The sequence below is a fragment of the Schistocerca piceifrons genome, chromosome 7 (genome assembly GCF_021461385.2).
Source record: "Schistocerca piceifrons isolate TAMUIC-IGC-003096 chromosome 7, iqSchPice1.1, whole genome shotgun sequence".
Lineage (NCBI taxonomy): Eukaryota > Metazoa > Arthropoda > Insecta > Orthoptera > Acrididae > Schistocerca > Schistocerca piceifrons.
The window spans coordinates 274,517,770-274,543,519 of NC_060144.1; the positions used below are offsets into that span (position 1 = coordinate 274,517,770).

At 41.0% G+C, this 25,750-nt stretch overlaps 1 protein-coding gene across 1 annotated transcript; it reads right to left on the bottom strand.

Moving 5' to 3' along the window:
- Positions 1–1,506: 1,506 nt before the first annotated feature.
- LOC124805621 (myrosinase 1-like) lies at positions 1,507–25,514 on the bottom strand. Its single transcript, XM_047266187.1, has 11 exons — positions 25,349–25,514; positions 23,541–23,674; positions 16,004–16,138; positions 15,786–15,908; positions 14,604–14,787; positions 11,966–12,060; positions 9,503–9,650; positions 4,419–4,567; positions 2,481–2,615; positions 1,929–2,035; positions 1,507–1,621 (listed from the first exon to the last, which is right to left on the bottom strand). Exons 1-11 carry the CDS (start codon positions 25,512–25,514, stop codon positions 1,507–1,509), a joined length of 1,491 nt encoding a protein of 496 aa, XP_047122143.1.
- Between the last annotated feature and the right edge of the window lie 236 nt (positions 25,515–25,750).

Below are 25,750 nucleotides of genomic sequence, written 5' to 3' on the forward strand. Positions count from 1 at the left end.
TTCGAGTAGCTGCATTCTCATTAGCACCTGTTTAAAAAGAATGGCTATATTGTATAAACATGTAGAGAACTGAGCACTGTGCACCCAGCAACAGAAAAGCAATTTGTAGAACTTAAATCCAACGGAATAACTACGATTAGTGACCATTCACTTGCAAAAGAGGAAGATTTGAGGTTCTAATGCAGATTCCACAATAACGTGCAGCAGAAGAGTTGGCGACATACACCTAAAAATATCTGGAATGCTTGAACTATAGTGTAGTGCTTGGAATAAAAGACAAAATTAAAAGGCTAGAGAAACTGAAATAAGGAATGAAGCTAAATGTTATGATCATACAAGTGATAGTTAATAGGAAAAGAATTAGATATGTATTAGAATTCGAGAACATACTTTCGTTGTTTTGGTCAAATTACTGGCTGGAAAAAGTTATATTTTTCGAATGTAGGTTTGAATAATAAGTTGAAAATTAATCTGGAAGTTAATCAAACTAAACCAAACAAATGCAGTCAGCTGTTTTCAGTTTAAATGTATATGCATTAATCAATAAATCATTTTTAGAGCATATCTTGTTTCCTTATTTGCTGCTCCCATCAGAAATCATAAAAGAATCTTTTGTGTTCAAGAGATTTCGTCTGTATTTGGGATTATGACAAGACCACGTGATCATCACACTGGAGGCTACAAGATACTACTAACGAATGAATGTTTTTTAACTATATGGAAGATTATTCCTATTAAATGCCAACAAATAGTATTTAACAATACTGTGTCAATCACTTTTATGTGGTGTTAAGTTATCAGTTAGGTTATAATAAAACTGATGGGCTGTATTTAATAGCGTTCAGAAATTTATCTACTGCTGTCCAAGTAAACATTCCTGGAAATCAAGATAAAGAAAAATTATTAACTATGTTCTCTCTGGCTACAGTTTTCATTATTTATCTGGAAATTATGTGGAAAGTTTTAACCCAGGGTTCAACAAAGATGATACATGTATAATACACAAGTGTCTTATTAAAGCTTGGGAAATATATTTTTCTCAGTACAGAATATTAATTTCCATAATACTGTGTTATACTGATATTCTCATACAGTACTGGTTCCCAAGAATAACGTTATCCTGCAGGTATTAAGAAAAAGAACAAACGTGTCGAAGAGACTTAAACCTTATCGTCTCAAAAAATGAAACTGTCCTATGATGGCATTTGGTTAAACATTAACTGCACTGGAATTCATGGAAAGCAGATGAAATTTAAGAAAATTAATTGTGATGGGGATCTAAGTCAGAACTTTCTGAGCCAGAATTGGTACACATTTTCCAACTTTATTGCAAAGAGACAATTCTACATGATGGGATATTACAAGATTTAACGCCCCTAATGAAGACAAACTTCAGTTGAGTATGGAATGCGGGTACAATGGAGAAGAAAAAATATGATGCACTTCATTAACTCAGAATTTTTATTGTTTCCACAGTTCAACCATTTTCAAATTTTACTTAAGGTACTAAGCTGGAAGGGTTTTCGTTTTGAAGATCTGTCCAAGAAACCTGCTAGATGCCTTGGGCGTCCTTTTGCGGTCTGGATCGTTGAAATCTACATAGTGAAGTCCAAATCTGGTGCTGAAAAATAGTAAAGTATAATATTTAACCAATCTGTAAGTAAAGTACAATGTAAATAAGGTACAGAGTTTAAGCAAGCTGCTTATGAACTGAAGACATTTCTATGGCTGTGATTGCAGTATCTTTTTAGTTATCAAGTTAGCAGTAGTGCATGTAAGAGTCGTACACAAGATATTTGGACAGCATATCTACTACTGGCTGTATAAATGTTCTATGCCATCCAAGTTAGATACTGTGAGACCTTCATACTATGAAGTACTGACCAGAACGTTTGTGGGCAACAAAACATTTGTCTAGAGTTACTTACGTGAATCCTGTGCCCCACTCAAAGTTATCCAGGAGACTCCAGGCTGTGTAACCGATGATGTCGACACCGTCCTCGTTAATAGCCTCCAGCATAGCAGCCAAGTAGTCCTGTTAGCAGAGAAAGAAAACTTTATTTTCATAAATAGAAGCTACGAAATGTAATTAGTGGTAAATATGACGGAACCGCGTTTACAGGTAGAACAAATGCAACACTGTGTGTCCGTCATATTAACAGTGATGAAATGGTGTCGTACAACGTTTTCAATGTCTTAGTGTATCTGACTTATAGAGAACTCAGCTTCAAGTGTTCACTGATTACACAACAATTTTGTGTGTGTGGTTGTTTTTTATTTCTCCTGACTAACATTTGTGAGCTTGACGCGTCCACAGTGTTTCCGTACGTGCTACGCAACAGCAATGTTTTTCATCTATTTTCCAAACCTTTGATCTGAGTTTGGCTCTTCTATTTCTCCAAATGGCATCTTACTCAAGAGACACAGGAGAAATTTCTGACAATGTCCATTGCGTCAGATGAGCTGGACAGAATACTCACCTTGTAGTAGTCTATTCGGCCCTGGTCGTCGAGTTCTCCAGTGTCCGACCAGCCGTTCTCCATGACAAAGATCGGATAGCCAGGGTACCGCTGGGCGAGCCAGTTGAACAGCTTGCGGAAGGCCCAAGGAGTGCTCTGCAAGAATAATGCAGCAATTAGACAGCTTACCGAGTGTGCTGGCACGAAGGACAACGTAGAAATGTATAGGTGGTTCCCTTCGTCTTTTATCGCCTAGTATGTGAAACTGCTATACAATACTGCAGGCAGCAGAAATGTGACTTGCGATACCCTTAACATAAAAAATGTGGCCATTTGGTAGAGGAGGGGAAGACATTGTGCTATCTTGTAAGACACATAACGGATGTCGGACGAGGCAAGAAGTCAGCTATCACAGGAAAAGAGGGAATTCTCCGCTAAGAGGAGTCCACTGGTATGCAATATAAGCCTCAGGTTGGGGAAGAAATTTTTGGTTATCTATATGTGGAGTACGACGTAGTACGGAAGTGAATCATGAGCTGTGGGATACACGCGAGTAATGGAATATGTGGAGAACACTGAGTAGAAGAAAGGACAGAAGGATAGCAAATGTGCTAAGATGTCAAGGAGTAGCTTCCATGGTACTAGAGGCAGCAGTAGGACATACAAACAGTACGAAGTACAGAAACTGGACTATACAGGGAGTTTCAAAATACTTTTGCAAACTTTGCAGCTAGGTTCTTTACACCAATAAAAGAAAAAATGTCCACGTAAACATATTTCCAAAAATCCTTCGTTTTCGAGTTATTAATGAAAGTTAACAATTTAGGTGATTGGAGCTCATTAACACACAAACTCATAATAAATGAATAACGTCCCTGTAGACAGCACCTGTATGACATGCTGGGAGAACGTATTCCAGCCCACATATTACACCTGTGTTGATGTCTAGCCTATTATGTAGCATGAGGACAGCTATTGACCTATGTGTGTTGGTTGTGGAAATTTGTTATTTCACCTCTTCGATACGTTGCTTCTTCTGTAAACAGAACTTAAGAGACAAGTAAAGAATTCGGAGACAAACAACGGGTGGGCAGTTCGTGCCATAAACCATTGGGAGAAGTTTCCCCTGTGGGTGATCAGTAGGCGTAAGGGCTGCACACCTTGAAAATCGTAAAGATACATGACTTGCTCGTGAAGTATCCCCCTTGTTGAAGTTGGAGATGTACCACATTCCAGGGCCACATATCTTGCGCTGATGGCTGGCTCTTCTTTGATAGACCGTAGGACGTGCTTTTCCTTGTCAGGCGTACGAGCAACACGTGGTCTTTTACGATCAATAGTTTGTGGTGCTACGGATCCGATCACGGCAACGCGGTGATACATAGCTCCAAAAACTGGATGAATCGGTTGTCTTCGGTCGGGAAACGCCGTCTGATAGAGCCTTGCAGCCTCGTTCCATTACAGTTCGTGTGGCTGTGCATAAAAATCATGTGTGCCTGGTCACGAAATGAATAATCTGCCATGTGTGAACGGAGCCCTCTTAGACAAAGCGCTACCTGTCGTAATTATACACAATGGACGCGTTGGAGACAGGCAAATAACGAATGCAAACAAGTATCGCCGGCAAGGCAACGCTATCTAGAATGCAACGAGTCAAATGGATGCATAGCTACGTGAGGGTGTTAGGTTATACCTGGGAAGTCACTCAACGTCAACTCGAAAGCAAAGATTTTCGGACATATGTTCATATGAACTTGTCTCTCGCATTGGTGTAAGGAACTTGCCTCCAAAGTTTGTCAGTCTAGTTTTGAAAACTCTGTATGCAAAAAATAGCCGAGGACTTCGAGTATAGTCTCCTCCAAGTCTCTAGTTCAGTTTCAGCAAATGTATCACAGAGCAGAGAGACAGTGTCCAAGACAGATAGATATGAGTGACTCTCTGAACAGCGATGCCACGAACCCTGAGCCAGCTGGATGCCGCCTGCGGTGCGTCCGTGTATTCCCCGAGAACGACGCCCGCGTCGTAGTCCATGGAGGGGTCGTAGCCGCTGGAGCCGTCTGAGACTGGGTAGGCCGTGTAGTGGTTCAGTCCGTAGAAGTCAGACGTGCCTGGAACAGTGCGGTCCGTACTTAATACCTGATACAACATTTGTACAAATACAGAAGTTTCTTTGTTTACCTGTGCAACAAACAGACCGCAGTCAATACTTTATAAGTTGCACAAGCTAACAGATTTTTCTCTCAACGATAGAAAACGCAAAATACTGAGTTGTGTCAAGATTCGCTGGCACCAAAAACGTCTGAAAGGTAAGTTCACTACACTGGGTGCACATTAAATCGATTAAAATATCTTTTTACCTTATTTTCATTCCTGTGCAGTTTCTATTGCGAAGCTAATTTCAAATGTCACCATATGTAGCTCAGTGTATTTGTACATCTTCGTTTTTACCATTGTCTGATTTAAAAATCCATTTCTATGGGCTGTAGGTTTATAAACATTTGAAAACAGCTTCATAGCAAAATTGCGAAATAATGAAAACAAAACAAAAGGATATTCTATGATATCGAAATGGAATCAGAGTGGTAGAATGGTGTAATTCTGGAATATTGACATATACATGGTGATATGTATATCTTTGAAATGGAGTCGTTTATGTCTAGTTGTTATACCGGATAAAGGTACGCATTTGTGTCTTGTAGGGTAAGACGTTAAAAGCGACGCATAACTACTACAAATATGACAAACTAGCTATCAGTTCATGAAGATAATCCGTAGTATTGGACTGGTACTCCTAGAGAACATGTAATGAGCGTCTACACTGTGATAATAGCTGTACAGCGCACAGGAACGGCACTTTCTTTGCTGCAATAAACAAAAGTTTCTTTTCGTTTCACGCTCGGATAGACCTTTGGGAGAGTGATTGCTTGCACACTATTCTTCCACGTCTTATACACTGAAGAGTCAAACAAACTGATATACCTGCTTAATATCGTGTATGGCTCCTGCGAACATGCAGAAGTGCCACAGCACGACGTGCCATGGTCTGGACTAATGTCTGAATTAGAGCTGGAGGGAAATGACACCATGAATCCTGCAGGCCTGTCCATAAATCCGTAAGAGGATGAGGGAGTGGAGATCTCTTCTGAACAACACGTTGCAAGGCATATACTCAATAATGTGAGTTCTGTGGTCAGCGGAAGTGTTTAAACTCAGAAGAGTGTTCCTGGAGCCACTCTGTAGCAATTTTATGACGTGTGGGGTGTCTCATTGTCCTGCTGAAATTGCCCAAGTCCATCGGAATGCGCAATGGACATGAATGGTTGCAGGTGATCAGACAGTGTGCCTACGTACGTGTCGCCTGTCAGACATATCAGGGGCCCCATATCATTCCAACTGCATAAGCCCCACACCATTACAGAGCCTCTACCAGCTTGAAAAGTCCCCTGCTGACGTGCAGGATCCATGGGTTCAAGAGTTTGGCTCCATGCCCGTACACGCCCACCCGCTCGATACAATTTGAAACGAGACTAGTCCGACCAGGCAACATGTTTCCAGTCTTCAACAGCCCAGAGTCAGTGTTGACGGGCTCAGGCGAGGCGTAAAGTTTTGTGTCGTGCCGTCATCAAGGGTACGCGAGTGGGCCTTCGGCTCCGATAGCCCGTGTCGATGATGTTTCGTTGATGGCCCACAACTGAAATCTGCATCAGTTTGCGGCAGGGTTGCATTTCTATGACTCTGAACGATTCTGTTCAGTCGTCGTTGGTCGCGTTCTTGCAGGATCTTTTCCCGGCCCCAGTGATGTCGGAGATTTGATATTTCCCGGATTCCTGATATTCAAGGTACATTCATGAAATGGTCGTGCGGGAAAATCCCCACTTCATCGCTACCTCGGAGATGCTGTGCCCATCGCTCGTGCGCCGAGTGTAACATCACGTTCAAACACACATCTTGATAACCTGCCATTGTAGCAGCAGTAATCGATCTAACTGCGCCAGACACATGTTGTCTTATACAGGAGTTGCCAACCGCAGCCCCGTATTGTACCTGTTTACGTCTCTCTTTATTTGAACACGCATGCTTCCACTAGTTTCTTTGGCGCTTCAGTGTATGTCTGGTTTTTATACGCATCGAATCTACAAGAATGTTATTTCAAAGCTTGATGCCTGTTTCTTGATTGTGCTCTGGTAACTCCACGAGAAATTAGCCATTTTGCTGTGAGACTCTGTAAGCTGATATTTTTCATCGTTTGTGTTTTATTCACACAAACGTAAAATTAAGCTGTGACTGTTCACTCCACGCTTCTTTGTATGTACTTGATGTTAAGGCATTCTGAAAGTGATAGGTCAAAGAAGATCAGCAATATCAATGAATCAAAGCATGCACCTCAAGTTACACAAAGTGTACCTACATGATTAGTCACTTCATGCCTCTCTAAGTTTTCATTTTCTGATATTTGTATGACATAACTGAATCCAGTAGTGACTCATTAACAGCGAAGCTAAAGATATTACTATCGCTTCATGTCGTCCAAAACTATACTTTTCTCTGTATTGTGGCCTAATTCCCAGTTTGATATTTTGGCAAGCATAACATGATGGTCATGATGGTAAGCTAGTATACGCAATTCCTCATTCACAACATTTATATTTGAGAAAAATCTGGCCCGGTAAAATAACCTGAAACAGTGGAATACTCTAACCAAATTGCAGAAAAATTTTACAATATTTCCGAAATGCACGAGAGCAACATCAAGATAGAAATTTTGGTTTGGGTAAGACTGCTCCCTAACTTCTCTTTTCGAGACAATGTACTGTTCCATTATGAGAGACTTTCGTGTTTGATGGAAAAGAACAAGGAATAAAAACGATGAAGTATTCCTTGAGTGTAAGTAGCTCGGTCCCTACGTCTCCTACTTGTGGGAAAGTGATTTGTGCGTGGCGTTCGAACATCATTAATCATAAGTATCTCTGGGGTTTCACAAGAAGACTGCACGGAAACTGCAAGGCACCCAGAAAACAGACACAAATCAGTGGCTAGAGCATGTCTCCAAGTTTTGAATTTACGTTACAAGTGCTCAGTATAAACATTACTTGCTATGTGGCAAACATCAATACTTTAGGCAAACTCTTACCATATGAAACTTCCTGGCAGATTAAAACTGTGTGCCCGACCGAGACTCGAACTCGGGACCTTTGCCTTTCGCGGGCAAGTGCTCTACCAACTGAGCTACCGAAGCACGACTACCGTCCGGTACTCACAGCTTTTACTTCTGCCAGTACCTCGTCTCCTACCTTCCAAACTTTACAGAAGCTCTCCTGCGAACCTTGCAGAACTAGCACTCCTGAAAGAAAGGATATTGCGGAGACATGGCTTAGCCACAGCCTGGGAGATGTTTCCAGAATGAGATTTTCATTCTGCAGCGGAGTGTGCGCTGATATGAAACTTCCTGGCAGATTAAAACTGTGTGCCCGACCGAGACTCGAACTCGGGACCTTTGAGTGCTAGTTCTGCAAGGTTCGCAGGAGAGCTACCGTAAAGTTTGGAAGGTGGGAGACGAGGTACTGGCAGAAGTAAAAGCTGTGAGTACCGGACGTGAGTCGTGCTTCGGTAGCTCAGTTGGTAGAGCACTTGCCCGCGAAAGGCAAAGGTCCCGAGTTCGAGTCGCGGTCGGGCACACAGTTTTAATCTGCCAGGAAGTTTCATATAGCGCAAACTCCGCTGCAGAGTGAAAATCTCATTCTGGAAACATCCCCCAGGCTGTGGCTAAGCCATGTCTCCGCAATATCCTTTCTTTCAGGAGTGCTAGTTCTGCAAGGTTCGCAGGAGAGCTTCTGTAAAGTTTGGAAGGTAGGAGACGAGGTACTGGCAGAAGTAAAAGCTGTGAGTACCGGACGTGAGTCGTGCTTCGGTAGCTCAGTTGGTAGAGCACTTGCCCGCGAAAGGCAAAGGTCCCGAGTTCGAGTCGCGGTCGGGCACACAGTTTTAATCTACCAGGAAGTTTCATATCAGCGCACACTCCGCTGCAGAATGAAAATCTAATTCTGGAAACATCCCCCAGGCTGTGGCTAAGCCATGTCTCCGCAATATCCTTTCTTTCAGGAGTGCTAGTTCTGCAAGGTTCGCAGGAGAGCTTCTGTAAAGTTTGGAAGGTAGTAGACGAGGTACTGGCAGAAGTAAAAGCTGTGAGTACCGGACGTGAGTCGTGCTTCGGTAGATCAGTTGGTAGAGCACTTGTCCGCGAAAGGCAAAGGTCCCGAGTTCGAGTCTCGGTCGGGCACACAGTTTTAATCTGCCAGGAAGTTTCATATATCGCACACTCCGCTGCAGAGTGAAAATCTCATTCTTACCATATGCTTCTCAACATGTCATGGTCAATATCAGTGACTGCACTAAGGATCCTTCCTTGTCACTTATTCAGATTTAGTGATGGTAGAGGCAGAGACTATCTTTTACATAACCCCACAATAAGAAATGACGTATACATAAGGCAGGTGGTTATAGGGACCACTAAAGAAGAGGAGCATTGTGATGGGGATTACGTCCAAACCAACGCTGAAGTAGCTGGATGCTGAGATAACCACGAACGTCTGAAAAAGTATAGCGGAACACCATTATGTTGCGAAATGAAATCTCCACTGTCTTGCTGTAATCGTGCGGAATAAGCCACAGCCGCAGCATGATCGGGTACACAAAACCTGTCACAATCTTCTCTGTAAAGAAAAATGGTCCTTAAAACTTTTAAAGAGGACATGGCACGAAAGAAGTTAACTTTAAGTGAATCATGAAAGTGTTCTACAATTTTTTATGGATTTTCTGTGCCAAATAAATGTATATTTCGAAAATTCACCTTTCCAGATACATGAAATGCGGCTTCATCACTGAAAACCAACTTTTATATATGTCTATGGAAGCTTTCAAGTAGTGGTCATCTGGAACCCTTGAACCTCTTACGAATAGTTCAGTATAATGGATGGTATTCAAGATGGTACAAGCCCATCAGGCCAGGCTAACAGTAGATGCTGTGATGGGTATTGTTTACTCACCCCTGATGTATTCCACCTCCTGTGGTGTGAGCTCCACGAGTCGAGACCTGGGGTAGCCCGCAGCCTTACTGTTTGCCGCAATCCTCTGCTTCACCACCTCAGGCCAGTCTCCCTCGGCCGTGAAAATCGGGTGATTGTACAGGCCAGACTGGAACATAAATTCATTAGCTGAAGGCAGTTTTCAAAGTGCGGTATGTTACGCTAGTATTTCCTCCACATATACCGTCTTAAATCTGCATAATTAAATGGTTGCATCTATATATAGTGTGAAAAATAATTTTGGCAAAATATATGGTATTTCTTTTCATTCTTGGAAGAAGTACTGAGGATAATTAAGTGCCAAGTAGCGCTATAGATTTGGAGCCTAGGAAATTTCTCAAGCGCTTGTGAGTATTAACCTACCGAAGGACAGAGTGTCCTGGCAGTGACACATGTCTGCCACACCATGGGCTATGCTTGACAACATCAGCGTGTCCAATTGTGACATGCTCCAAATTAAGGCAACAGCAGAAGATCTCTGGTCACTTATATTAGATCCCTTCTAGCAAGCTGCTCGCCAGCTGAACTTACCAATTGGAATTACTTGCGACAGTTTCTGTGCTGCTGGACTCTTCCAGAATTCTCAGTGATCGAGTTGCAGACAAACTCTGGCTATGGAATAGGTTCCGAGTGGGACATTCACTGTAGTAAGTAAAACGTAAGATAGTCATTAATCTGAAGATTGTTTTGAATACCATGGTGTCCCACTAAGCATAGATCCTGTTAGAGGTGGTATGCTGTTTCAGTCCTCCGTAACTGTACAGACTTTTATTTCGCCCCTGATCTTCAGACACCTTGTGACATAGATGTTTCATATTGTGTGTGACTTCTCTAAAGTGCTGTCTGGATCTGACGTACAGAGGAGTATATCGTTTTGGTGAACGCTGATCTGAAGGGTAGCTAGATACTTAGGTCAGGCTTGAAAGAGACAATTTATTTGTTAGTAGGCGAAGCTAACAGATGTCCAAAAATCTAAATCTACATCTATACTCTGCGAACCACTGTGAAGTTTATGGCACAGATAATAAATGAAGGTTGTGGTAACAGACTGATTTATAGCATAGCTGAGGTCTACATTCGTTGTTGGCAACATTTGCGCCATATTTAATGCACAACATTGTGACACCATGTGAATTGTGCTTTGTTGTTATTTTAACCATATCTACTTCCGGTTTGTAGCCTCTGTAGCAAACATTCGCTTAATTCATAAAAGCACTTGTCTTTATAAATTTCTAAAACTGTAAATTACATTGAGAAACACTGTTGTGATGGTAGTGGTGCAATAGTTGAGAAACTTTATTTGCGTTCGGCAGTACTGTAGTTCAAATTTCCATTTAGGTGCTACATTTTATACACACAAACTATATTTTTCATCCACATTGATGTTTTTTCCTTTTTAACAAAACTGACTGAGGCAAATAGAGGACTGGATCCAGTGAAGACGACGCTTCAGATTTCGTACCCAATACATTCCCTTCCCGAGCTTGTGCTTTGTCATAAATTACCTCTCGTCGACGGGGTGATAAAACCGCAATATTCCTATTCTTTTTGTTCAATGTTCAGATCATCCCAGCAGAGGTTAGCTATTTTACGAACCTGAAATCACTAATATTCCGGTTATATGAAATAGTGAGAAGGCGCAATATCGGTAAGTAGCTGAATTACGTTACACGAAACCCTTGTATTGTGTCGGAAATAACCAATTATGTTCTGAAAAGATCGATGTCATTTTTTAAATGGAGGCAAAAAATCGCAAAATGTTCTATGTATTTGTAGAACCTATCTGTATTATACTGATACAATGGCTCACATAAGTGATCAAAAGACATATTTACACTCTAGGAAAGAAACGACGTACAGGAAGGTATTATCTAAATGGAATGGAAATCGGTAAATGTGATGTATGTGTACAGAAAAACAAATGATTACATTTTCAATTTGTGAAGCTCTTGGTCTTGAATAAATCATCCAATTTGTCTGAAATTGTAATTATTTGTGTGTCTGTACTTGCAACTGACATCTACCTATCTCCTTCGTGGCACGGTACACCGTAAGAGTGTAGCTTTGTTATGCATGTTAATTCATGCATATAAAGACTGTAAACAACGCTAATAAAGTCATTCAGTGTGTTACATTCCATCTTTAATAGTATATGTTGACTAATCCTGATGATAAAATTTTGTCTTGTTATTATTAGAGATATAAGACACAAGAACAGTCCTTAGCGCATTGTCTCGTAATGAAAGAAAGGCTTAAGCAACGGTTCTACAGATTTAAGTTGTATTAACCTGGGATGAGTTGATATTAAAGTATCGTGTTAGTAAGAGCCTTCTTCCTCCGTCTGAAGCAAAGTAAACATCCTTATTGTAATACAGCGCTGGAGTGCTGTTGGGAAGAAAGTTTATAAGAATTCCTGGTACTTACGTAGAACTGCATCTTGCGTTCTGCTGCCTCAATGTCTGCTGCAGAATCGGTGGCAGGTTCGTACCACATGTTGTTAATTGTGATACCGACCTTTCCTGCGAAAAGAGAGGTACATGCCAGTCATACTGGTACATTCTGTACGATAGCTAAGAGAAATAATACACTAGACACTAACAGTTGGATAAAGTTTAAGTAGAACGATGTAAACAGAAAGAATTGGTACCATGCATGACAGTTTCGAAAGATAGGAAACTGTTATGAATGAAATATACATAACTAATGTAAATGGATATCATAATCCTAACTTCTTCAGAAGGAGTCGTAGATGATTTGAAAGTTATTCAGAAAATTCTCGAAAATGTGAAGAGCATTTTCAAGTCAAAGTTCGCTGAAGTTATTTACCATGGGCAAAATTAAACAGTAGTATGTGGTGTTGAGGCCTAAAGTTGGGAGCTGATGACCTTTTAACGGCCTAAATCACTAGTTATCATCATCATCAGACCCATAGTGTCACATCGATTCTCAGTTACACGAATTTTGGGGATAAACAATTTGTGAATTCCGTTGGGGCGAATCAAATGTCATGTGAAATCTCTGTGCTGTGTCTAGCTTATTAGTTAACTCGATTTTTCGTACAGAACTTGCATATTCAGTCATCAGGTATACTCAAGTATATCTTATTGAATTGTTACCTAGTTGAACAGTGTGGCGCTGAGAACAGGATTTTGTACTGAGATGGTGTGTCATGTGAAAGGAAAATCCCTAAGTTTTTAAGGGAAATAATTACGAGTCGTTGTGTTTGGAAAATCTAATGGGATAATGCCAATGTGATTATGTAATAGGTAATTGTAAATTACGCTTATGGAGGTAATTTTTTTCTGTTCCTTATTATGGTAATCTACTATTAAATCAGAGCAACTAATCTTCAGGAATACTAATTTTAATCATGGAAAAGGTAATAATTCCCAGCCCCTTCTAACTACGTATTTTTCTTTTACCTTTTTCTTTTCTACTATTTCTTTACTACCGCCACATTTCGGTTATTAATGTTAATGTCTATGATTATTAGCACGCCACACTTCAATGACATCAGAACGAATGTATAAACAGAAGATTAGATTAGATTAGATTAGTACTTGTCCCATAGATCATGAATACGACACTTCGTAATGATGTGGAATGTGTCAGGTTAATAAAAGGTGTCTATACAAATATTACATTAGACAAAATATTACATGACACTCAATATTTTTTTTTGTGGAGGTTGGGAAATTACCCACTTACTATATCCAAAAACTCATCTAATGCGTAGAAGGAGTTGCCATTAAGAAATTCTTTTAATTTCCTTTTAAATACTATATGTCTATCTGTCAGACTTTTGATGCTATTAGATAAGTGACCAAAGACTTTTGTGGCAGCATAATTTACCCCCTTCTGAGCCAAGGCTAGATTTAACCTTGAGTAGTGAAGATCATCCTTTCTCCTAGTGTTGTAGCCATGTACACTGCTATTACTTTTGAATTCGTTCGGATTGTTAATAACAGATTTCATAAATGAATATATATATTGTGAGGCTACAGTGAAGATTTCTAGCTCTTTAAATAAGTGTCTGCAGGATGATCTTGGATGAGCTCCAGCAATTATTCTGATACACGCTTTTGTGCAATGAACACTCTTTTACTCGATGATGAGTTAGCTCAGAATATGATGCCATACGAAAGCAGAGAATGAAAATAGGCGTGGTAAGCTAATTTACTCAGATGCATATCGCCAAAATTTGGAATGAACCTAATAACATAAGTAACTGAACTCAAACGTTGTACAAAATGTACAAAATTCGAACTAATCAACAGTAATTAATGTTAAAATTGGCGTCTTTATTCTACAAATACTGAGTTAGGCAGAATTTACAGAATTAGAACGAATATCTAAGATTACAAATTACACTTTTAACAGACCTACACGACCCTTTACGTGATCTGCAATTCGAACGTTAGTTGCTTTCAGCATCGTGTTAACATCTAAACTCGGTGGATTTTGTCTTATAGCTTGAGCTAGATTGTCTCCTAACACCAGCGATTATTAGATTATGTTCTGCAGAGGATGAAGTTCAGGAAAGCACTGTTGGGTTTCCTTTAAAAAGAAAGAGGGAATGCAAAAAAATTTAAAAATTGGAATGGAGTATTGGCATGAGATTCAATTGTTTACTGGGAGATAAGCTTACTATTCCTCTTTAACAGTACTATATTCTGTAACACTGGTTATCGAAGTTGATTGTGCAATAATGCTATTTTGTCTTGCACAGCGATCGTGAGAGGAAGATGTGGGTGCACACAGAAAGTCATTTTCCACTCGCCACATTTGTAAATGGAGTAGAATAGGGACTGGCAAATATACTCTCCAGTATGCGTTGTACAATGAGGTGCGTACGTAAATGGGAGATCTACCCGAAAAAAAACTTATAGGCCTCACCTGTCGAGGTCCGTCGCTATATGGCTTGCGTGAAATGAGAAAGGTTCTAATAAACTCCTCAAAATGATTCAGGACTTCATTTATCGGTTCCCTTAATACGGATAATCAAGTTCGAATACACATGCTCACATTTGCCTCTCTCCTCGTCAACAGAGCCACCTTTTACCTTTCTGGGTCTCTCGGTACTTCTCGTCGTAGAGGCGGTAGGCGCCGGCGTGTGCCATGAGCAGGGTGTAGGCCGCCATGTAGTCTCCCACACCTGACGAGTTGATGCCCGGGGCGATCGTGAAGCCTCCAGAGTAGCCCATGACAAAACTGGCCGGCTCGTTGAATGTTTGCCACCACTTCACCTGCTCACACAACATGTGGTTCGTTCATTAAACATGATTATAGATCACATTCTATGTTTGTTTATTATAATTCATTGGATCTCACCTGATGCTAATTGTGTGGTAGACCAATAAATGTCTGATACCTACAAGCAACAAGTGGTTGAGTAACGCCACAAAAGACACGCTAGTGAGTAAACTATGAGATGATGCCATCTGCAGATGGGACGAAGATCAGATACGACTAGACGACGAAACCAGAAAGCCAGGCACCATATTATTTCAGTAGTGTGCACGTGAGAGGTCGGGTGGCGGGCCAGTATACAGTAATAAGCAGCGTTGTGCTATGTGACATTCCAGCCGATAGCATCACTGTGGGCACCTGTCTGTAGCGTGCACCTAGTGGTGTATATATAATATTTAGCGTTGCTTTTCGAGTTAGTTTAGGTCTGATGAAGTTACCTCGTCACTGTGATCTTAATTCCGGGTGGTATAAGGAAAACGCTAGAAGCATTAAATGAAGAAGCAACAGTGACTGTTCCCCGAACACATGAATTGTTTTCTAGGGACAGTCAGAAGTAAAAACAGTGGCCCAATGTTGTACTGCATTAAAATTTTGTTGATGTGAACAGCTTCATCTGGGAGCATTGCAGCTAGCTCTGAAATCGATCACGACACGATAAACGAACCTGAAGATCATTTTTGCAGTCAGAGGTACATTTATTCGTTAACTCATGATAAGACAGTGTTCTCACCTACTATCGCGGTTGCAAGTTTCAGTACACCTATTTTATCAGAATAGAACTCTCGTAGCTTTTTTTTTTGCTACTAGTTTCTCTATGTCAAGACGGCGTCGTTTCTGTTAAGCTACATATTTTTAGTCTGGAGCGACTAACTGTTGATGGAAATGCCTTTTTCCCTATATTGCAGTTGTTAATTCCAACGTAATATTGAATAAGAAGATACATGTATAGTTGTACGTCGGTTTTGTAACACCAGAACACTCTTTCGTCGCTTACCCTGTCGCCATAGTTGTCGTAGAGCACTCTGGCGTACTCAACAAAGTAGTCTGCCAGCCTAGGGTTGGGCCACCCCCCGATGTCCTGCAGTGTCTGTGGCAGGTCCCAGTGGAACATCGTTACCTGCAAAAAAATATATATACAGCATCGTGTGACGTCACTTTTGATTTTGATCTAATGTCAAGGTACAGAAACGGGATCACTGAGGTTGCTCTTACCACTGGAGTGATGCCGTTGGCGATCAAGCCGTTGATGACCTTGTTGTAGTAATCGATTCCCTCCTGGTTGATGTTGTTGACGTCTCCAGTGGGGAGGACTCTGGGCCACGATATGGAAAAGCGGTATGCGTCCACCTGCGGCACAAAAATAATACTCTCAGAGTCGGTTTACGTTTGCCGTTGTCCCTACACATCATTATCGAACTTTAGCGGTAGGCTTACTTTTGCAGAACCCAAACACCTGCTTGTATCCTACTGTTGCTGTGGTCTTGAGTCCTCAGACTGGTTTGATGCAGCTCTCCATACTATTCTATCCTGTGCAAGCTTCTTCATCTCCCAGTACCTACTGCAACCTACATCTTACTGAATCTGCTTAGTGTATTCATCTCTTTGTCTCCCTCAACGATTTTTACCCTCCACACTGCCCTCCAATACTAAATTGGTGATCCCTTGATGCCTCAGAATATATCCTACCACCCGATCCCTTCTTCTAGTCAAGTTGTGCCACAAACTTCTCTTCTCCCCAATCCTATTCAATACCTCCTCATTAGTTATGTGATCTACCCATCTAATCTTCAGCATTCTTCTGTAGCACCACATTTCGAAAGCTTCTATTCTCTTCTTGTCCAAACTAGTTATCGTCCATGTTTCACTTCCATACATGGCTACACTCCATACAAATACTTTCAGAAACGACTTCCTGATCCTTAAATCTATACTTTATGTAAACAGATTTCTCTTCTTAAGAAACGCTTTCCTTGCCATTGCCAGTCTACAATTTATATCCTATCTACTTCGACCATCATCAGTTATTTTGCTCCCCAAATAGCAAAACTCCTTTACTACTTTAAGTGTCTCATTTTCTAATCTAATTCCCGCAGCATCACCCGATTTAATTCGACCCCATTCCATTGTCCTAATTTTGCTTTTGTTGATGTTCATCTTATATCCTACTTTCAAGACATTATCCATTCCGTTCAACTGCTCTTCCAAGCCCTTTGATGTCTCTGACAATGTCATCGGCGAACCTCAAAGTTTTTATTTCTTCTCCATGGATTTTAATTCCTACTACGAATTTTTCTTTTGTTTCCTTCACTGCTTGCTCTATATACAGATTGAGAGGCTACAACCCTGTCTCATTCCCTTCCCCACCACAGCTTCCCTTTCATGTCCTTCGACTCTTATAACTGCCATCTGGTTTCTGTACAAATTGTAAATAGCCTTTCGCTCCCTGTATTTTACCCCTGCCACCTTCAGAATTTGAAAGAGAGTATTCCAGTCAACATTGTCAGAAGCTTTCTCTAAGTCTACAAATGCTAGAAACGTAGGTTTGCCTTTCCTTAATCTTTCTTCTAAGATAAGTCGTAAGGTCAGTATTGCCTTACGTGTTCCAATATTTCTACGGAATCCAAACTGATCTTCCTCGAGGTCGGCTGCTGCTAGTTTTTCCATTCGTCTGTAAAGAATTCGCGTTAGCATTTCGCAGCCGTGACTTATTAAACTGATAGTTCGGTAATTTTCACATCTGTCAACTTTCGCAAAATAGGCTCTAAGTCGTTCCCTTTCTATTTCTATTTCTCGTTCTGTCCGTAGACGTCCGAATGGAGTTCGACTGACCGCCGTGTCTTCCTCTGCCAATTACGTCAGAGGATGCCGTTTGGAGAGGCATTTGGAGCTGGACAGTAGCCTACTTATGATTCAAAACCATACTGCAGTCAAAACGAAATTTAAGTTTTTACATCTATTGTCTGGCTGTGTAAGTAATTTCGAAGATCGGAGGAAGGTAACGGCATACCATCACGTCTAGTGAAGAGTTTTAGTGTTCAAACCAATCCTCAGATTGATGATATGGTAACTTTATTTCATTTTGTTATTACTAATATAGATTCGCTTTCGACATACCTAAGCAGTCTTCTTTTTGTAGACCAGTGCAATTTTATCTTACATTCCATGTCCCACATTGATTATTCCCCTCCTCCTCCTTTTTCCTATGAAATTTTCATTATTTCTCGTTTTCTTTCCTTCACCATTCCTCCTGCTTCAGCTTTCCTCTTCCTTTGTCGCTATTTCTGTGACGATGCCATCAATTAAAGCACCTGATTCTCTTCCTATTTTTGCAATGGGGATTGTTATAGCCAAAGTGCTGGCTGATATAACTTCTGCGACATTAAAAATGTATTTTCGCCTATTTTCATATAGCTCTCATTTTAGACGCTTTATTGTGTTCATTATTATTAGCATTATTATTATTATTATTTCTGCTATTGATAATATTATTATTATCGTAATGATGATAATAATGTTAATTAGAGTCGTATAGAGCTCTATTTCAGATACTGGTTCCACTGTTTATATAGGGAAATTAAGAAGGAATGCTTGAATGTCTGTGGGGATGGCTAAAACGACAAACTAGCCAGGAAATCTAAATACATAAATAAATAAAATAAACGCAATCGACACAAAACAGCCGAAATGTTAAGAAAATAATATGCCAGACGGGCCAGTTTCATTATAGGACCGCCGAACACACGGGCAAGTATTACTTACAAACGTACTGTTGCCTCTATTCCTCTGAGAGTCAAACGACGATTAATGATTAAATGATGTAAGCGAGTTACGTTAGTATGGAATAAATTTCTGTAAATGGATCTTTAAACGGTTAAGTATATACTTTTATGATTCAGAATTTCGAACCTTTTGTAGAAAAACCTTCATAACTTTTTATTCCTTCATCTCCATTAAGTGAGGTCTAGTTCAGCTATTCTATAACAACTCATTTTCTAAACTATTCATTTAAATAACAAGTTAATTAACCAAGTTCTCCATTTGCGCCTGGCAGAATACCCCAAAATTTTCAACAAAAACTGCACTTTCCTAAAATTCTGGAACTATTATTTATTTAAACTTGTATCATTGTCCCTGGTGAGTATTCTTTGCCGTCAGATGAGCTGTACGTTCGGTGCTGTTGAACCCTTGCTCTCTGATTACTCATCTTGTGGTTCTGTGACACTTCTGCTAGCCTAAGTGTACTTACTGGACAAAAGGGTATGGCATAGAATGGCAGACTTGTAGCTTAGGAACAGTATTAGAGCGAAATGCTGCGTTCATCAAATTATACGTAGCAAAGCAATCGTAGTGGAAGATAATGTAGTCAGAGAATTTGATGACGAAACGTATTACATGTATTACTCGTTATATAATACAGAAACTGACCTTTTTTTCTTCCTTGTTTAATGGTTACATCATGCTGGCGTCATAATTAGTCATATGTTTTTCCATTTAGTACGACAGATATACTGCTTGGCAATTTCTAAGGAACAAGTGGACTGGAATAATCAGAGGCAATGATGGACGACATGATACACAGTACTTACGTGAAAGAGATGGAGTGGCATATTCATAACGAAAAATGGTACGGACTTCACGACATGGGGAAGCAGGATAACAGGCATAAATAATGTTCATGTTTGACGCAGGTCACACGGCCAACATAAAGTTCGATATCAGACTGTCAGTAAGGAAGGCAATAATACACAATTTGCATCTGTTACTCATGATGGCTACAGAACTAGTGAGGAGTCCTTGGGGGATATTGTGCCATTCGCTTCTCAAGGAGGTTTTCGGTTCTTTCCCGGTTCGGGGAGGTAGTGTCTGTTGAGAAACATAACTTCCAGAGCATCCCAGGCATGCGCTATAGAGTTTAGATCCGGAAAGTGCGCAGGCCAATCCATAAGTTCAATATCTTGACTTTCCAGTGCATCAGACACGTCGACGGTTTTGTGTGGGCTGGCGTTGTCACCGACAAAGAGCAAGTCGGGACCTGCCTGCTACATCACTAAGCAGACGGACATGATCTGGAACAATCCCCGTGCTTTACAGCTGTCCTGTAAGACTACCCCGCACGAGGATATGCAGCGGTGTTCGGCCGTTGTGCATATTGCCTCCCCACACCATAACGCCCACACCATAACGCCTAGGCCGTGCCTATGACGTTCATGAACATTCTGTGGTGTGTTACTTGTTTCCCTCTCTCTCCACACTAACCAGTGGCCAGAATCATTTGTCATAGTAAAGCAGGATTCTTCGGAGAACATCACACCGGACCACTTTTTCTGACCCAACCAACATGTTCCCTGTACCAACGACCTCTTCCTCGACGATGGCATGACTGAAGTGGGTTGCATTTAAAAAGCTTCCATTCACAGAGACGCGGGTACCGGTAGTGGCTGCCGGGTCTGCAGCGATTTGCCTAAGAGGGAGACATCTGTTCATTTTCCCCACTGGGGCAACGTATCGATCCTCTTGTGGTGTGGTGGTCCGGCTGCAACCACAGCATGCTTTCGGATAGCATCTTCATCTTCAGTGGCCTTTGACACTTTGACCGGCTTCTAGCATTCCAACTTCTCGTCCACGATCGTAACCACTTAGATGATGTCTTGAAGACGTGCTGCCGTACCACATGGAATATCGCGCTTATCGGTTCCACAACAACCTTCGTCAGACACTGAGCTGCATGAACTGTCGAATGCATATAGAGCGTGCGTGCTCAGGCTTCGTTGCAGTTAATGCGTCCCAACCTCTAAATTTCCTTCTACTGTTATTGGCTGGACGTTCCGCAGCATTTGCCGGTTGTGCCCATAGACCATAAATAACATAGCCCGCGCATGTCCTTATCTCTGCCATGTTAACTCTTGAAATCAACATCTAAGTCACGCGACTCAGGGCAGAAAGCCAATCCTGTCATTACGCGCCGTGTGAAGTGGAGCTGACAGTCACAGTTTCTCCCATGTATAGCTGAAATCAAAAATTGATTTTCACAAATCATCGAACTGTAGTACTACTCTTACACATACAGTAGCGCAGTTAGCCTAGTTTCTACGAAATTCCTGATAATAATGCTGTGATTATCGTTTTTACATGTAGTCAAGTTGAAATGTATTGAAAGCTCTTCTAACAAGCGACAGAATCACTATTCTTTAGTAAATACTTTTTTTTGCATTTGAATTCTGTAGTTCTTCGCTTCCATAGAAGTGCAAGACAAAACAACAATTTCGAACGCAGCATTAGTTTTTTAACGATTCCACAAGAATATGTGGGAAATGCTTGAGTAAGCTTCTGTAAGAAAGGAAATTCGTTTATGTGCCTAACGTCAGGTATTTACCCAAAATAAGCAAGTATGTTTCCTGACTTTTGCTTAACACAGTACAGATACCGAAACGATGTCAAGGTAAGAAGCGTAATATATTAAAAAACGTTGATTATACTAATGTAGTGAGCTAGATGTTAACGATAAGTCATCTCAAAATCTTAGTTATTCAAGAGGTTTTACATCCAAGGATCAACATCAATATTAACTTTCGACTTATGGAAATACCTCTGCAAGTATTTTAAAGTAATTCACTTACAATACTGGGATTTTCGTCACTTTACCTAATCTGTAGACTAAAACAACTGTATACTCTGAACATATGTGAAGGTCATTACTTCTGCATCCAATAGAAAGCAAAACATTTGATCTGTAACAAAAATGTCGTAAATTGTGCGCTATAAATGCTTAACCCTCTAACGGTAAGGTTGGGGTTGGATCCGACCCCAGCGAGTCTGTTTTGTTTATAACTCCCCACTCCCCTTTCTGAGAGCGGTGTGGTTGCAGCTACCCTACCAGCCAGTCGTCCCGAGAACGCCGAGGCGGCCACGCCAGTCTGGTGAGTGACCTGCAGCTACCCCCTCTATCCGAAACCTACATTACCCGCGCTCGGGTTGGATCCGACCCCATCTTACTATTTACGTCACACTTATTAGTTTCTTTTGTGGGGAGGATTCAACCCCATATTGATGTTTATATTACATCTAAGTATTGTTTTCTCTTCTAGTATCTTACTAAAATGGCGCATCAACTCCTTAGAACTCCTGAGGAGATATACAACGAGTTTCTCCGACAGGAGGCTGAGCCAGAGGATGGCGACAATATCCATGCAGAAAACTGTTCAGAAACCACCTATTACATTGTGTGTACAAAGACATTTATTATTGAGAACTTTATATTTCGAAACTGCTGACACTATAATTATTTTCTACAAGTAGTAAGAGATGTTTCTCATTTAGTTCCTATCTTTAGAAATTCTAAAGCAATCAAATTCCTAGTTGATGACTGAATCTATTGATTTTTACTATGTTTTCAATAATTTTATAGAGAATATTTCTATTAAGGTATTTTTTGCAATCAAGTTCCTATTTTTTTCAAAGTACTTTATATTCTTACTTATTGACTATAAAAATGAAAAAAACGTGTTATAACAAATATTATATGTGTTTAATTGATAATAAAACTTTTTCCCATTATTTATTTTTTATTTTACCCCGAAAAATCGATATTTGGAAGGTGGGGTCTGATCCAACCCCACCTTACCGTTCATGTCAGGAAACTTCACCTTACCGTTAGAGGGTTAATGACATGCTTGGCTTCGTGCCCCGAGTCACGTGACTTAGATGTTGGTTTCAGTAAAATGACGTCATGTGCGGTATATGGTATCTATGGTGTGGTGTCACCGCCAGACACCACACTTGCTAGGTGGTAGCCTTTAAATCGGCCGCGGTCCGTTAGTATACGTCGGACCCGCGTGTCGCCACTATCAGTGATTGCAGATCGAGCGCCGCCACACGGCAGGTCTAGTCTAGAGAGACTCGCTAGCACTCGCCCCAGTTGTACAGCCGACTTTGCTAGCGATGATTCACTGTCTACAACGCTCTCAATTGCCGAGACGACAGTTTAGCATAGCCTTCAGCTACGTCATTTGCTACGACCTAGCAAGGCGCCATATTCAATTACTATTCTGAACAGATAATATTGTGAATCATGTACCGTCAAGAGCGACGTTCATCATTAATGGCTCTGAGCACTATGGGAGTTAACACCTATGGTCATCAGTCCCCTAGAACTTAGAACTACTTAAACCTAACTAACCTAAGGACATCACACAACACCCAGTCATCACGAGGCGATCATTAATGGATTAAAGTTAAGTATCAAACTAATTACGTCCGCTCTCTGAATTCCAATTCCTTGTCATGTTCCAGACCTCACGTCAGAATAGTTCTTTCCTCCTCACGCCAGCCTGCGTGAGCTAAAACGCGTGCATTTCGGTCTCCTCTAGTAACACGGTGTTGGCTCTTCTGCCAACACAACATATGGTCTATGGTTGTACCATACCAATTGGCAGTTGTTCCTTAGCAGGTGTCGGTCATGCCGTAGCAATTGCCAAGTGATGTAATTAGTCAGTCAACTCATAACGAAAGCTATCAGGCGAATAATGTTCTTAATTTTCAGTTTATCTAGAAAACTGAAATCAGTGTTGATATTTCAAGCTGCGCACTACAAATATCGTCAGTTGACAGATTGCTACGAATCCCGAAACTGCTGCGCTGTCGTTTTGTATATCAGTAAATAATGAATCAAAAATCACACTAGGCATTAAAATAGTTTTGTAGAGCATCACCACTATGTCGTAAGATTAACACAACTGCGAACAACACTCACGTTCATATCCTTGGCGAGCTGTATGTCTATCTCGTACTTGTGGTAGGAGTCACACGCCACGTCGCCATTGCTGCCATCAGTGGTTATGTTGGGAATTGTGTGGAACATCCGGTCGAAAATGCCCTCACCCTTGCCTGCAACACAGATTGATCAGCAGTTAAAAGATGGTACAAAGGAAAAATAATAAGTACGGATAATTATTTTTGCCCTCCATCCACAAACTTCCATTAAATATCACTCTGCATGGATTCCTCGTGAATGTATCTTAGGATACTGGCGGTTAGCAAAACCTAACATAAAACCTTAGAATGAGAATAGTATTTTATTTACTAAATGAACTCGGATAGACGAGTATTTGTGGATAACTATATGCTCTCCAGAAAAGAACTTACGTACCATTGTTCTGATGACTTTTGTCACCTCCGTGAGCCTTGATAATTCATCTACATCTACACGCATAGTCCGCAAGCCACTGTATCGTGCGTAGCGGACGGCAGCCTGTGCCACTACTAGTCAGCAATTAAAAGATGGTGCAAAGGGAAAATAATAAGTACTAGTAATTATTTTTGTTCTCCATCCGCCAGCTTACATTAAAGAACACTCTGCATGGATTCTTCGCACATATTTCTCAGGATGCTGAGGGTTAGCGAAACCTGTCATAAAATCTTTAGAATGAGAGTAGTATTTGGTTTACTAAATGAACTCGGCTGGAGGAATATTGCTGGATGAAATGTATGCTCACCAGAAAAGATCTTAGGTACCATTGTTCTGATAACATTTGTGACCTCCTTGAGCCTCGATAATTCCTGTGAAGTGCGGAAAATTTGTATGTAAGGAAACCACACCACAAAAATTCGTGTGCGTTTGGCACGTTAAGTGACTATCGACTCTGACGTTATTTCAGGTCCTACTGAAGATTTTCACACAGCTTAAAGTTTTCTGTAGCAGCCCCGAGGTTTGATTGCTCCTGAAACTTCCTCACAGCAATTAGCGAAAGATTTAGACAGATGGATATGAAAATCGGCACCTTAGATGACGGATTTGGTAATGAAAAAGAAAATTGGAAATTTGTGGTAAGTTCCTATGGGACCAAACTGCTAAGGTTATCGGTCCTTAGGCCTACACACTACTCAGTCTAACTTAAACTAACGACACCACACACACCCATGCCCGAGGGAGGACTCGAACCTGCGACAGGGGTAGCCGCGCGAGCCGTGGCAAGGCGCCTTAGACCGCACGATTTATCAATGTTACGATCATTGTTAACATGACAAGGAATTCTGATTAACTATGTTGTCCAGCAGTTCGATGTAGCCTTTATGACACGGCGATCTTGTCGCCCGGACCCAGTAACCCAATTCCACGTCATTAAAACATCGGAATGCCTCCCGCACCTTGCAGCATTGGCAGCCAATAAAGTTACTCCAGAAGACTTTATATCGTTTGCGTGTAACACGATGCCATGAATCCATCGCATACTCGAAAATATTTTCAAAGAAATACGTTTCCAGTCTTTCAGAATCAGTTGTCAGTATATCTTCCTTCTCCTTTCTGCCATCAATTATCTCCGGTTGTTTATTTAGTTTTATTTCTCGATGAAGAGGGTGGATAGTTGTATGTTCCCTGTTTATCAACTTCGCTATATTCACTTACTGAAAAAATTTTAGTGAGAAGTATGACCGCCTTCACAAGTTGCACACGAGAATGGTCTTTCACTTTATTTCTGTCTTTGAAGAAAAAAGATCAAGTTGGTGGTTAAGCGTTGGTAATGCCGAATATTTCAGATGACGGAGACAAAGAATTCTTACCGCCTTCATTCCAGGCGCCCTCCACCTGGTAGGACGCTGTAGCAGCTGCGAAGATGAAGTCCTTGGGGAATTTGTTGGGAGGTCCTCGTGCTCCAGGTCTTCCCGGGCGACCCAGGACACCGGCTGCCAGAAGCAAGAGCAAGCACACGGAGGACCTCATCTTCATCGTTGTGATCTGCTTGTGTGTGTGCCGTTTTATATTCTACTTCTCTGGCTAATCTAGCTGTAAGACGAGCTTCCAGTGAGATTTGAGTACTCAATGTCGATTAAAGGATCACAGAAATTTTTGGCCGGGCGTGGGTGTGACCTTCGTAACATCTTGTTTGTAGTCCGTCTTTGTGGCACGAGATGCCTGTTTGATGAGCTCGAACTTTAAAGCAAAAGTAAGCAAACTCTGTTTTT